The sequence below is a fragment of the Tripterygium wilfordii genome, chromosome 10 (genome assembly GCF_013401445.1).
Source record: "Tripterygium wilfordii isolate XIE 37 chromosome 10, ASM1340144v1, whole genome shotgun sequence".
NCBI lineage: Eukaryota > Viridiplantae > Streptophyta > Magnoliopsida > Celastrales > Celastraceae > Tripterygium > Tripterygium wilfordii.
Genome location: NC_052241.1, coordinates 10,191,991 through 10,207,408, shown reverse-complemented (window position 1 = coordinate 10,207,408; position 15,418 = coordinate 10,191,991). Strand labels below are relative to the sequence as shown.

The 15,418-nt window shown below is 37.4% G+C and overlaps 3 protein-coding genes across 4 annotated transcripts; 1 reads left to right on the top strand and 2 right to left on the bottom strand.

The window, feature by feature from the left end:
• Window positions 1-546: 546 nt before the first annotated feature.
• Window positions 547-4,101, bottom strand: LOC120007818 (thioredoxin-like fold domain-containing protein MRL7, chloroplastic). The gene is made up of 4 exons (XM_038858276.1): window positions 3,296-4,101; window positions 1,932-2,016; window positions 956-1,067; window positions 547-865 (listed from the first exon to the last, which is right to left on the bottom strand). The coding sequence occupies exons 1-4, from the start codon at window positions 4,048-4,050 to the stop codon at window positions 765-767; spliced, it is 1,053 nt and encodes a 350-aa protein (XP_038714204.1). The 5' UTR covers window positions 4,051-4,101; the 3' UTR covers window positions 547-764.
• A 2,343-nt stretch (window positions 4,102-6,444) lies between these two features.
• Window positions 6,445-7,532, bottom strand: LOC120007093. Its single transcript, XM_038857275.1, has one exon. It carries the CDS (start codon window positions 7,233-7,235, stop codon window positions 6,726-6,728), a length of 510 nt encoding a protein of 169 aa, XP_038713203.1. The 5' UTR covers window positions 7,236-7,532; the 3' UTR covers window positions 6,445-6,725.
• A 6,138-nt stretch (window positions 7,533-13,670) lies between these two features.
• On the top strand, window positions 13,671-15,380 carry LOC120007929 (piriformospora indica-insensitive protein 2). Of its 2 annotated transcripts, XM_038858421.1 has the most exons (2): window positions 13,671-14,458; window positions 14,669-15,380. In XM_038858421.1, the coding sequence occupies exons 1-2, from the start codon at window positions 13,805-13,807 to the stop codon at window positions 15,173-15,175; spliced, it is 1,161 nt and encodes a 386-aa protein (XP_038714349.1). In that variant the 5' UTR covers window positions 13,671-13,804; the 3' UTR covers window positions 15,176-15,380. The 2 variants fall into 2 exon arrangements, with proteins under 2 accessions (XP_038714349.1, XP_038714348.1); XM_038858420.1 differs by having other exon boundaries at window positions 13,671-15,380.
• Window positions 15,381-15,418: the final 38 nt, after the last annotated feature.

The window sequence follows — 15,418 nt, the reverse complement described above, 5'->3', positions numbered from 1 at the left end:
TGTTTTTTTATTTTCTAAATATAAAACCACCTTTTTTACAATTTTAAAGTCAAATTTTACGAAATGCTCTTTTTTTTTTTTTGCATGAAAAAAGAAAATTGAAAGTTTTTTAAAATCCATATATATGTATAGGCCAAAATCCATCATCACACCAATTCTCTTTTTAACAAGGCTCACGTGAGTTTCAATCGAGCTCACATGCTCCCTCCTCAATAAGGCCACGCGAGTCCCAACAAGGCCCAAGCAAGCCTCAATTGAGCCCACATGTCCATGACCTAGGCTCCCTCCTCAACAAAGCCCAAACGAGCCTCAATTGAGTCCACAAAGATTTTTCACTTGATGAAGAGATAAATTAGGCCAAAACTCAACGTATGACAAAGGTATTGCTCTCAAAAATTGAAAGTATTCCTTTAACGAATAAAAACATACAAGGTATTTTTACTTTTTAGACAAGTAGGCATTGTTGTTCCCGTTCATCTGTTCTAGATTCCAAGTTGTTTGGTTATTTTTAAGATTAGTATGCACTCAGGACAACATATTAGACTGTAATGTAAACCTTAACAAATGTGGTGAATTTTATAGCACCTTCATATCTCCTATGCAGACAAAATTCGTTTGTCCAAGCAAATTCATCAAATACAACTGGAATGGAAAGAGAACCAGATATGCATTCCACCATGAAAGCAAAGCCAGGGCTTGGCGTTTAGGGTTTAGGGCGCGACATCTACTACTGTGTCAAAAACAGACATAGAAGATGACAAGAATTAGTAACGAGCTATAGCAGCAGCGTCGACCCACGATGGCCTCTTGGCGTTATAATAGAAATGTGCGATCATCTGGACCAACTCATCTGAGGTTCGAAACTCTGCAAAGTCCAATGTTAAGCTTTAACATGGGAAAAAAAATATAAACTGGACATTCAGATTCTTATTTAGATAGCAACCGAAACACTTACCTTTCTCTCTGTACATGATCCTGTCTCCTCGTAAAAATAATATTTGCGGACATTGTTTAACTTTAAGAGCGTACGCCAAATCTCTCTCGATATTGATGTCTATCTTCACCGTCTGTTTCCAGAAAATTCAAAGATTATTCAGTTAATGCATACATGCGGTCACCAAAATATGAGAACTACGTTTACAATGTGTGGTACATATGGCCCAGAATTAGCGTAGATTCTTGAGTCCGATTAAACGGAAAAGGAACCAAATGTTTTCAAATTAAGCCTCCACTTGCTAGCTCTGTGCTATGCAAAGTTGCAATCAAACAGAGAAACTGAAAACTAAATCCCAAGACTTTCCTTACAAAACAAAAAACCTTTATTGTCAGCTATTTAGGGCAAATGCAATGGTGAATTGGTATTGGGCCAACAAAAATGTTGTCTTTTTGCTGATGTGGCTGTATTGTAAAATGTGTTTTGCTTATTTGATTGTATTGGGATAAGTGTTTTGTTGATGTGGATGTATTGATATTTGATGTTTTGGTGTAGTTTTGTTGTGGATAATATGGAGGAATGGAATGTTGTTGGGTTGGGTGGAAAGAGAAAGTGTGTGGGAAGAAAAAGTGTATAGAAATTTATGTTTTGCTGATGTGGCTGTATTAGAATACATGTTTGACTTGACTTTTTGTGTAATAGAGGTGGGATCGGGGCAACAAAAATGTTGGCCCAGTAAGTTGTTTCTCATTGCATTTGCCCTTAATGTACTGGAGTTGATATTTCACCTTTAAGACAGAAAGGTCGGCGTGAATTATGTTTTATCAGCAGCTCAATATGACAGCCAGTGAATAATATTTCAAATGTTCCATATAGAGTCACAATAAAAGTTTTTTTTTTTTTTCTATTTTGTCTTTTCAAATGATGAGTCACAATAGACATTAAGAGAGTCTATGGGATGGGGGAGATTAAATGAAAATTTAGAATTATAAATTACCCGAGGAGGCAATCGATCCTTGGCACTCCAATACACCTTGGCTGCTTTCTCTAGCTCTTTCAAGGTCTTCCAGTTATCAGTTGCCCTGTAAAATAATAATGATGTATGAATGGTTTTTCTTTCTTATACCAAATACTATACGTATCAAGTCCATATATCCATTACATCACATGTGATAAACCTAGGCATTCAAATAAAAACTCAAAGGGATCAAATTTTTATGGGAAAAAAAGATCAATAACTAACAAAAGAGGTTCATAACCCAGCTCATATTACAGTCAACCAAAATCAAACCACCAGTGCTCAAAAGACTAGAACTAGTGCTACACAACAGTACACAATGCACAAATTTCCAGCGATCCACTACACTAGAAATCAACACAACGCTGCAAAACATTAAACATGGCAACCATCTTCACAGGAAAACCAAATTACTCTAAACTCTAAAGACTTTCATCAACCACCATTTGAAATTCCATCTAGCAGGCAAACTCTAAACTCTGCAACAGACAGGCCTATCAAATTTGTGAGAGCATTCCCCGGTTTGCCTCATACACACCCCTAGACAAAATGACGTAGTTTTAAAACTACTGATGTAAATTTGTTTAGGATTGAGAGAACCACTAATCCCCCAAATTAATCCCAAAATAAATAACCCTCTATCAGAAATTTCCCAATTCCAAGGTTTTTAAAGCTGAAACAGAACAACCAGCAAACAGGAACCGTGGGTTCCTTTAATTTAGAACAATATTGCCCTGAATCTTTCCGATAGGGTCGAATAGACTCGCATTGTCCTCTCAGCCAAATCCCACAAAGACTCTTCCCCATTCAACTTTAAATGCCCCTTAAGGAGGAGAACAAGGGCTCTCCAAAACAGCTTTCTTTTTTATCTCACCAAAGGAAAACCCTTCAATATTCAAAATCGCGACGTTTATACTCCATTTAGCCTTCTACCTCCATGCAAGTCCGTTTATAACCATCCATTTAGTCGTGAAACGCATTTGTCCATTAGAAGCTAAATGGACCAAATTATCACAGAAAGAACTGCACATTAATTCACACCTTTTTCAATCAACTAATACATAGCAGTATTGCATTCTTTAGAATTTCTTTCTTCCCAATAAAAATATCATCTACCTTGCAAGGAATTTCAAGATGTCTAACACCAAAAATAATTACAGAAGATTTTATCTGATATCTCATACAGCAATTGCAAGTCTATAAACCATCGACACAAGCATGCAGTAGAGCATCGTTAGTAACAACATCTTTCGACACTTTAATCTCTCAAAAATTGTCCATAAAATATAATGCAATTGGCTAACAAACACTTTTTTGCTAAAAGACCAAAGTATAAGAAATACCTGTTGTATCTCTCAAAAACAAGAACAATCAATGGGCTTGGATGGAATGCCATGCTCTCCCACTCCAGACAGTTTATCTCACTCACCCAATTATCATCAATCTCACCTTCCCAATCAATTTCAAACCCATCTTCTCCCACAACATTCTTGATTGGATGCTTCTCAAAATACTCGGATGCCCTGATCCCCCACCCCACGTCAGCATCCAATGGCCAATCTTTACTTTCCTCCTCAACCACCATCTTCTTCTTCTTTCTTTTTCCATCACCAACACTCTCATCTTCTTCCTCCTCCTCCTCATCGTCACCATCTTCAGTATCCATCTCCTCAACAACCTCTTCCTTCATTAAACTTTCCTTATCATCCAAAACTTCAGGATTCTTCTGTCGTATCGATTCAAATGTCCGTGTGAGCGAGCCTCGTACAAAATCCTCAACTGCAACCGCTTCACTCCTACGACCACGCCTTGGCTTCCTGGGGATTATTAGCAGCGAATCTGTGCCAGAATCTTCGATTTCGTTCTGGGAAGCTTCAGTTTTTCTTCTGGCTTTGGATTGGCGCTTGGAGGTGGGTTTTGGGTGAGGTTTTGAATCAGAGCCTCCTGAAACAGCAAAACACGGAAATAGCTTTGAAGGACAACCACCATGACTGCGAAGATTGGAATTGAACAGAAATGGTCGATGATTGGAATCAGCGTCTGCTGCACAGAGCAGTGACAAGGGTTTTGAGAGGTTTAACGTTTGAAAGAGAATCATTTTTTCGCTCCAAGCAGTATTTTTTCGATCGGAAATAGTAAAAACTGAAGCAATGGAGCGAACTGAATTATCCGGTTTGGGCAACAATGGATCAGAGAGGAAGAAATGGGCCTTAAAAGGGGCCAAAGCCCAAAATATGATCCAGACAGATATGCCGTTGATCCAATGGGAATGTGGCTTGTTAGGTTACAATAAGCTACCCATTTGGCCAAGCATCGGCCCAGTATTGCGCACAGGATTTAAAAAAAAAAAGTATCATGACAATGATATATAGTGGTGTGAACGGTCGGTTTCGGTTAGTTTTTTGACAAAAATTTAACTGATTGATTGATTGGTCGGTTATCGACCATTACTTCTATCATTTTGGTTATTCGATCGGTTTTCACTATTTTTTATTTTGAAAATAATCGACTATTCAGTTGGTTAATTGTTCTGTTTGTTAACACATATATATATATATAAATTCAATTTCTAACCATCAATAATGCTTTTTTTTGGAGGTAAATATATTGTAATAACTCCACAATTAAGCGTGCTTTTGCGAGAATAATATTGGAATGGGTGACCTCCTAGGAAGGCAAAGTCATGCGGGCTTGATGTATCAATGGGAACCAAACAACTCAAAGCGGACAATATTATTGATGTGTATTGGGATGAAAATTCTAATATTGTTCTGTTTGATTTTTCGGATAATTTTCTTACATCCCTTAATGATACATTCATATTGCATTTGTAAAATTAGTATTTTATACATTCATATTGTCCTAGTATTCCAAGAATATTATAAAAATATTCCACAATATTAAATATTTCGCAAAGCATGAATCTTGTCTAAATAATAATCAAGACAAAAAAAAGTCATCAATTTGATCATGCAATTACTACCTACCAAAATATGCCAACTACCTTATTTTGTTTGTGTCATATCTTACATTCTCCATGCTTTCCTCCCATTTTTCGTGCTTCTATTTTTTTTTTATTATATTTTGTGAATGCTAATCTATTGCATATGCATGCAAGAAACACCTAGCCATAATCGAGTTCACAATAACAATAAACTCCTCATACATCTCAACCATTCTAAGTTGCCAATATTTTGCAATTTACACGTAAGGTCTTACTATGCCATAAATAGAATAGGGTTTCTCATCTGATATAAAGAACTAGGGCGGAGCCAGGAAGAAATGTTGGGATGGGCTAACATTTTGCTCTGTTTCGGTCTAGTCTGGTTGAAATGAACATACAAATATCCAATTGACTATGAAATTTTACGCGGAAAATTCAATACCTCATTAGAAAAAAAAAGAAATGTTGTATATAAACATAGTATCTATTTAGATAAGCTCAAATGATCATGCCTCATAATGAGAATGCATCTAACTCTATTCCGATCTTAGAGAAGCTTGGTTCTCATAAACAGGCACAACGCGTTCATTTATCCCCTTGTCCGAGATGAGGATTGGAGAAGAGGTAGGAGGATCCTTGAGAGGAGGATGAGTTTACACTGCGGCAAAAAGATGGTCAATTTCATCGTCTTCCTCAGCCTCCTCCTCAGAACTCTCCGCTAGAGGGGCCTTCATCCCCTCCTCCGCAATCCGGTGCTCTTCAAAGATTTCCTCTTTGGTCTCCTCTTTATCATCCTTCCCTTCCAAGGCAGGGCACAGGTCAGTGAGTATATCAACCTTCATCCCAGCCTGGATCAAACGTTTCCTCGACACTTTGATTCCTGCTCGGAAGGCAAAAAAGCCCTCCTGTCGAAAAGCATAGACGAACTCCTCGGATTGCCTAAACTCCTCGACACCAAGCTTTCGGCCCTCATCAACTTTTTGAGCAGCCACCACCTCAGCCTGGCTCTTGACCTTCTTTAGCTCAACCTTCATTCTTTTTTCCTTTGCCTTAAAATTGGAGGAAGCAATGTCAAGCTCGACTTTCATCTTCTCTTTCTCGGCCTCGGCAGCTGAGGCCTTTTGTAGAGTGACTATCTAGCTCCCTTGCAGCAACACTAGCTATACTCCGAGTAAGAACATCTACATGAGGGGAAAGAATCGTCCCGTTAAGGATCACCTCGGGGACCCCATAGCTTACCTTCTTTCTTGTGCAAGGCGACGAAGATCAACCGAACAATCAACTTGTTGACCACTAAATTGACGCATGTCAGCTAAACATCCCATAAAGAGTAAAAAACAGAGTGTGTGTACTGTGTAGTCTCTCGATAGGAATGAACAGAGAAAGAGATTGAATTCATTGGGCGATTCATTGATTTTCAATTTAGATGATCTAGAGTTACGTCAAAACTTGATATAACTTGATGGGTTCAGGACATCATAGATTAACTGGAACAAAAACTATAAGCTGCATGAATTTCAGATTGAATCCATGAAACAAACATCATCATCAATGCTCAAATACTCTTCTGAACAAGATTTTCTTAATGGAAGTAAAATTATTCATAGCCTATAAAAGATTGGATCTACTTGCATGCATGTATAATGCACACAAAATCTACAATTACAAAAAAAGGAAGAACAACAACAGAGTGATGTTTCTCTTTGTTCACCATGTACAGTTACGAGTCACATTCGGAGCTCCGATTTGATTGTTTGTGGAGTCCGATGAGTATTCGGAGCTCCACGTGTTGGGAGAAGAAGCTGCTGCCTTTCATGATTCATCCACAATCACATATGTAAGAAGCGAGCGAGCTGGGTTGGATTGACTATACCTTGTATGTGGGCCCCTTTTCCTCTCCTCAACAAATCAGATATCTCAACGTACCTCTCACACTTGTCCTTACTCGGCTCCACTCTTCCTCCTTCACTTCCTCCTCGGCTCGGCTCCGCTTTCCGGGAACTCATCACCTTCTCCTTCTTAGCCACAATCTCGGCTCGAGTCTCCGCCGGATCGAAAGGTTGACCGAAGAGCGTGCCTTTGGAGAGGAACTCGTGGGCCAGGTATCCGGCGAGTAACTGATTGGATTTAATCGGCTCTGGAGTCGTCGGCGTCGGCTTATCGAAGGAGACGTCTGTGGTTGGCTTGGGTAATTTGGAAGGAATTGTCGTTTGTGGTGGCGGTGAAGTTGTCGGAGTAAAAACTGACGGTTTAACGGAGTTAAAAAAACCGTCTCGCTCTTTGCGCTTACAGGGCGTCAAAAAACGACGGGGAGGCAGGCGCATGGTCTTGGTATTCATTGTCGTTTTGGTGCATGCCACGTCACCACTCGAAAAAAATTAAAAATAAATCTGAATCAAATCGGGTTTAACGGTTTTACCCCGATAAAAGAAATACTAAAAGAAGGTGAAAACCGAAAAAGGTCAAAAAAAGAAAAAATGGCTCCGAGAGAGGCAAAACGAACGATCGGAGAACAGTGGCCGGAATCTGGAATTTTTTTAATGGACGGCCAGAATTTTACGTTACCGGAGAGAGGGCGAGGGAGCGGGTGTAGAGGGAGAGAGAGTGAGAAAAAGCTAAAGAGAGAAATAAATACGGGGTGTGGAATTGTTAGGGGAGGAGTCGAATTTTATAGAGGCAGTGCTAAATAATTGCCCCTGTTTTTCCATAAAATTACACGATATCCCATTTTTATGAATTGACAAAAATACCCTTGTATTGGATTATTATATGACTTGGTTAACCCTTATTGCCTTATTTAATGGAGGGTGAGCAGCCAAGAGGATTTCCATGTCAAGAACGAAGAATGTGTGCCAGTGAGGCCAAATGAACTAATTACCAAGTATAGTTTGAATAAAAACAGAAAACATTCTTTTTCTTTTTGAAACGGGAACGGAGATTCGAATCTTGATCTTCAGGGTGATACACACCGTTTTTACCACTCCAATTAGTGGTTTCGGTGTAAAACATATATGATTCTGGTTTTGCCATAATGAATAAAGCTAATAAATTTTACCTAACTTTGTATTTTGATTGTTTTATTAATGCTACAATGAAAAATATTAAACCTAGACACAAACAACATTAGTACTAACTCTTCTAGGCCAATTTTAATCAGGGATTGGGCTCGAAATTCAATTGACTTGACCAAAATATTATTCGACTGTGTAAAATAATTACTTGAAATTTAAGGTTCAAACCTTAGGGTCTATTCGAAACCTTTTTAACTCTATTGGCTTACATAACCAATCATGAGCTCCGGCGGCTATGGGAAATATTATGATAGGTAAATTAATCGTTAGCGTAAAATTTTGTTAATATTCATGGGCATGAATCCAATGTAAAGAAAATTCCTAATTAATATCTCTTATTTATTTATAAATAATCGAGGTTAAACGAATTTTGTGATAGTGATAATAGTTATTTAAATTTGTTTAGATTGAAAATGTGCATCTCTTGAATGTATAAATCTTTTGCTTGAAAGTAATTTGATTAAAAATATATACATCTGTTCTTTATAATAGACAAGAACGTAATCTTTAAGCAGATTGACAAAAACATACCTCTATACCATACTTATTGATGCATACAAATATATGTAAATATGTAAATTTTCTATTGAAATTCTTGTGAACGTTCACCTAGTCAACCACCTCGAATTCTCATCTCAAACTTAAATTGTAATGTTTTAACGTGTCATGTTCATTTAAATAGGTTTTAAGGCTCCGTTTGAATGAGAGGATAAGACTCCGTATTATATAAAATTATCCTTTAATGATGTTAATTGGGGGGTAATCCAGACATATGACCACAAATCTTATACAATACAATTCTAATATCATATTCTTTCCAAACACCGGATATGATAAAATTATACATTGGATAAGAATATTATATTATCCTATACGGACTCCAAATATTCATACACAAATGACACATGATATGAATGTTTAATTTTGCTTTATGCTCATTGGATTTGACAACATATTTCATGAAAACAACAAATGCAATCAGATTGGGCGACTGGGCATATATAGATGCTAGTTTTTTTTTGCTAAAGTTAATTAAGCCAATCAGAATGACCCTTCAAATTTCTGCAGATCGATCGTGGATCAAGTGATTCTGGACAATTTCACAGTTGACTCAGATTCCCTCAACGTTGTTACTTGGCTTTCTAAATACTTTTTCATCCACTTCCTTCTGTGTTCTTCAAACATGTATGGAGGGAGGCGAATGTCGTTGCTGATTCCTTGGCTAAAAAGTTGCTGATTCCTTGACTAAAAAGGGGGGTGGAAAAGCAGGAAATGATGGTGGCTTGGTTGTTTGAGATGTAATTCTTCCGTATTTAATTTGTTTTCTCCTCCTCCTCTTGTTAAAAATATCCCATATCGGTTGGTAATCCTAAGAGCAACCACAATGATGGTTTTTTGTTGGGGCATGGATAATATGTGGAAATTTGTGTTTTGTTGATGTGGTTGTATTGGAAGACGTGTTTTATTGATGTGACTAAGAATGGAAATAAGATGGCTTTTGTATTGATACAATAATGTAAATTTGTTGGCTTAATTTTTGTGTAATAGAGGTGTGACCCAGTATTGATTTAAAGGTTAAAATGTGTGTAGAAGTGGGTCCCATTTTAAAGTGAGCCAACATATGGGCAAGACAAACAACATGTCCCCTCTTGGCCCCAACAAAAATGGGTCAACAAAATCAAACTATTGTATCATGAACAGTGTTTGCTGGCTCAATAAAGACAACTTTTTGTCATCAATGGGCAAGCAAAAATACCCCATTGTGGGCGCTCTAACCATGGGTGATTTATAAACTCAAGCTCACTCTTTAACAAACATTTAGGCATTTTCCTAGGCTTAAGTGAGTTGGGCTTGACCCACTTGCTGGGCCTACGAGGAACAAAGCAGTGCGAGCCCAATGAATTCCCGATAAATCTAAAACGGATAATATAATTGATTGTTTGGGTTGTGGATTTACAACACCTCTGGTTCTTGTGTTTACTGTTTAGTCTCTGTTGACCTCATTTGGAGAGTTAGGTGGCCACTTCTGTTTTTGTGCTTGTTGGAGTTTCTTGTTGCTGGTCTTTTAACTCCCTCTCTATAAATAATGTCTTGCTTTATGAAAAATAGAATAAATTGTAAATTTTTTTTTAATAACTTACAAATGCTTGAATGATTACGTTTTTCATTTGCTTGAAAAACATAATACATGATTTTTCATTAATTACAAATTTACAACTGACAATAGAAACTTAATATACATTCAAGCATATACATTTTAGTCATAATAACTTTGTCATGAGTTATATATATAACGAATACAATATTCAACAAGGAGGTCCAACATATACATTTTAATTTCAGATACAAAAATGAGATTACACTTATATAAATGTAGTTTCAAGGCACTTAGAGCATCTCCAACCATGCATTCCAAAATGGGGTACATGGTTTCTCCTATTTTAATCGAAAAGCTATTTTAGGGTATCTCTATTCTAATACCACTCCAACAACATTTATCATTTCAATATCATATTTTAAATATTTTTTAACATAATTACTTTTAATTATTTTCAACTTTAATTTTATTATTCAAATACAAATAATCTTGTTTTAATAATATATCATTTAACATTAATTTCAAAATGATATTAATATATATTTCAAAATGAATGTTTTTTAACATTATTTTGAATTTGTAAAAACTGTTATATATAGCTCCACAAGGAAATTTAAAGGTAATTCTTTACAAAAGCTTAAGAATCGGCTTGCTGGAAGAGATAATCAAGAGGAGAGAAAACATAAAATAATGATTTCCATCATTTTTGGAGACAGTGGATATACCCGAAATTTGGGGTATATAAGGTACAAAAACATATTTTAGGGTATCATTTTGGGGATGCGTTGAAAGAAATAAATACAAAAGTAATCCCAGAATAACATTTCCCCATTTTGGGAAATCTTTGGAGTTAAACCCTAAATTCGAAATCCTCTGATAACGTGAGTCTTATGGATTGAAATGGCATGATCTACATTATTGTAACCTAAGAATTAATTAATTAGTCAATTACTTGTGGTCCTATAGTTTTATTATCTATCGTTGAAATAAAAAATTGATGTAAAAAAGAATAATTGCATACGAATTAAGTCAAACAATAAGTCATGTCATAATCAATCTTAAAATCTTAATGTTTGAGTGAAAAAAAAGGCCCAAACGGTGCGCACTGATTTATAGTTAATAATTGAGAGTTGAACCAAACCCCATTAAGAATGATAAATATTATGAATTCCTTTATTAGAGATATGATAAGGATGGTTTTGTTGTTTTAAGTACATACATTTATCGGATAAGATAATACAAAAGGCTGTGCCATTATTTGCTTTGTGAGGTCCAAATTTCATTAGTGAATCAAATTATCAACGCATCTACAGTTCATTTAATATATATATATATATATATATAAAATACGAATTATTTTATGCGGATTTAAAGTGCGGATCATTTTTTGATGCGTATGGATGAATGAAATGACAAGTGAGACCCGCTATTTTGGGTGCCACATGTTTCAAATCGATGGTGAAAACATAGGTACGCATTTTAAATCTGCATGGGAGAATTCCTGATATATATATTAATCATGTATGAAAATTAACAAAATGACGCAAGATGGAGGGGAGGTATTTTAAATAGTATCAAAAATTAAAGGTTTTATGTATCCACATATATATTTAGTTTGATTCCTGACAAATCTAGCTCTTAGGGTATGTTTGGATAGGGGTTGGGAGGAGTTTAGTAGGGGTATAGTTGGGAGGGGTTGGATCGATCCTAACCTTTGTTCGACAACTACATGCGGGTGTTCGGTGGGGTTAGCGAATCCTTCCGAACCTCTCTCAACCACTCAAAACTGAACCCTTCACAATTTGTAGTAACTTTGTACCTTTTAAAAAATTCAAACCTCTCCCAAACGCCTCCTCCCAAACAAGTATTCAAATCCATTAACTCCAACACTACCCCTAAACACTTCCAACTACCATCCAAGCATAGCCTTAATGAGTGTTTGGACCTAACAAGAACTTCACACTAATAACTCCATGTGTGATAAAAAAAAAAAAATCGATCCAATAACCGAGTTATTATTTAAAAGTCGAAAAAATTGATCGTTTACACCTCCCAAAAAAAAGATCAACACTAGTGTGTTTTAAAAGGGTTAATGAGGTGTATTTGGTAAAAAATGGAGTGCAAATAATGTTCATTAAAAAAAATGGTGACTTTAACATTGACCGTGAGATATATATTCTATGGCCCCGTTTGGATCAGTATTTTTAGTAGCATTTATACTACTTGCTAATATAAATGTTATTTTCAATCCAAATGGGTTTTTTTACATGTAATCCGAGACATTTTTACCCAGTATTTTAGCTACTTTTGACATGCTACTTGTATGAAGCATTTTAGTAGCATTTCACTGTCAAAAGGCAATATTGTCCCCATTAATTTATTTTTTCCATTTATACCCTCATTTCATGTGTTATTATACATTAATTAATAAATAAATAAATTTATTGATATTATAAAATATTTATCATTTAATATATGCTACTCAGCAAAAATGTTACCAGCAAAAGTTCAACCAAACACTACACAGCATTCGAGCAGCTTTTCCGTTATTAAAATTCTCCAACATTTCTACTATCAACATATCTGTTATTTTCAAAATGTCTTACTAAACTAGGCCTATGACTCCAACTTGAAGTCTGAAATTTGCTTTGAATATCAGGGCCCCGGACCCCCTCTGCATGCCCGCTGGGCTTAATTCTCTTTATCAAACTTCGCTCTTGTGGGTCCAATAGTAAAAAAGCCCAGTCGTGTCTGAAATGCAGTTTTATTAGGATGCAAAACAGAATCGCAAGTGTCAAACCCACTCCCAAGTTGACAGTTGACACGTGTCCGTTCTTGGGCTTTTCTCGATCTGTTAAATGTCCCTTTCAATGCTTTCATGGGACAGGCAGTGTGTCAGTCAGCGGCTGCGGCTGCGGCGCATGGCTGTCGGCTTCTCAGGCTTAATGTCTGCTGACGCCGGCTTCAGCTCTTCTCTTATTTCACTGTCACCGAGCCACAAACAGACTTGTCGGCTTCTGGCCCATAAAGTTGGTTTGGTTTGGTTAAATCTCACTCGTTGGTAGTTTCGGCTATGAATGTGAACCGTACGATGTCAATGCGCATGAGCTTTATTGGGTTCTAAGCGACGGTGCTGGTAGGCTGGTAATTTGGTTCTGATTCTGACAGTTCTGTTTTTACATGCGAATTGTGAATCCGTACGGTCTATTTACAAAAGGCCGATATTGTCCCCCTAATTGATTAATAAATCTTTGGTCACATGAAAGACGTTGTGGCCAATGCAAAAGATAAAGCAGAGTGACATTAATACATGTGTACTGATTAGTAAACCCTCGATTACATGGAAGATGCTGAGTGACATTAGTATAGTCATTAGATTTGAACCCATGACCTCACTTTTGGACTAGGAGTTAACGGTTTAATGTGATCAAGTTCATCATCTTAGCTAACGACACGTTGTTTGTGGGGTCTAGCATGGTTCAACGGTAGAGTCCAACGCAAGGCTAATTTAGTAATTCAACAAAGTCTGCAACAAACCAGCCTCTCTTGGTCTTCGTAGAGTCAAAATTCTTTCGCCATTATAGACCAACAGCGCCCATTCGTCTCCCTCTTAACTCCCCGTTCGTTCCCATTCCACTGCACTTCCTCCATTAATACACTTTTCTATCTTTGTCTCGCTCTCTCTGTTACAATCTATTAACACCCATTTGTAAAAATTCTCTATTAGAGCTCCCTAGCAATGGCTCCAAAGTTTCCGATCATTTACCGGTTCTTCCTCTTTCTCGTGATGATTCAGTCATTTCTTCTCATTTCGCAGGGGCAACCGGTTCTAAACTCCGCCGAGCAAGAATCGGTCTACCAGGTCCTCGAGTCCATCAACCCAACAATACCCTGGCGTTCACTCTTCCCCGACGACCTCTGCTACTCCCCTCCGCACGGCGTCGTTTGCGACTTCTTTTCCGAGCCCAACGGATCTATTTCTGTGGTCCACATCACGGAGCTCAGTTTGGGGTATGTCTCGGACTTTAACCCGAATCCCCCTTGTTACGCGAACTCTACCTTTGACCCTATCCTCTTCACCTCCTTCAACTACCTTCGGAAGCTTTTCTTCTACAAATGCTTCACCGACTCGCCCGTTTCTGTTCCCACTGTTTCGCCGAGTTTTGCTTCGAGGCTCGAGCAGTTGGTGTTCATCGACAACCCGGCTCTCGTCGGATCTCTCAGTGGCTTTAATGGTAACTTCACGAACTTGAAGAGGATAGTCATCACCGGGAATGGGTTATCGGGCAACATTCCGGGTTGGGTCGGGGATTCGGCTAATCTCGTGGAGCTCACACTTTCTAGAAACCAGTTAACCAGTGCCGTATTGATGAGTTTTTCAAAACTGAAGAAGGTACGGATTCTTGATTTGAGTCAAAACCAGTTCAATGGAAATGTCCCTGATTCAATAGGCAATCTAACACAACTGTTGAAGCTGGATTTGAATTCAAATGCATTTTCTGGTGAAATCCCAAATGGATTGGTAAATCTGCAGAACATGGAGTTTCTAGACTTAAGTTACAACCATTTTGGTAATTCTGGAGTTCCTCTGTTCTTATCCCAGATGCCCAGATTGAGAGAGCTGCATCTAAGTGGAAACTCACTAGGAGGGAAAATCCCAGAAATATGGAAGAATCTTGGGGGAATAAAGGGAATAGGGTTTTCAAACATGGGACTAGTTGGGACTATTCCTGCTTCAATGGGGTTATATTTGAGAAATCTGAGTTATCTGGGTCTTGACAATAACCAGCTTGAAGGGACAGTACCAATGGAGTTAGGGTTCTTGGAATTTTCCAGTGAAATCAATTTGGAGAACAACAATCTGAGTGGAAGGGTCCCATTCACTGCCAGAGTTGGTGAGAAGTTGAAGTTGCAGGGAAACCCAGGACTGTGTGTTGATGGTGAGGATTTGGGGAAAGTTAAAAATGGCAGCTTGAAACTCTGTAACAATGCAAAACTTGCCAATCTTGTCAATCCTGTCCTAATCAGTGAGTCCTCATGTTCCTCATTAGGGTTCTTATTACCATCTGTGGTCCTGAAGTTTATTGGGTTTTTGGTTGTCTTTGTCTGAACAGAAGACATGGATCATGAACCAGGTATTGGAAATTAAGAGGAATATGTCTGACAGATAGAACAGTATAATAGGATTTACTTTTGATAGGAATTTTTGTTGTTTGTCTTTGTTTCTGGTGTGGTGGGGGCAGATCTGTAATTATGTTATTTGTCAAAGAGATTTGCACATAAAGTTGTTTCTTTTCTTCTTGTTGTCATGATAAGAACATATACATTTATGAACATACACACTAGAAACATT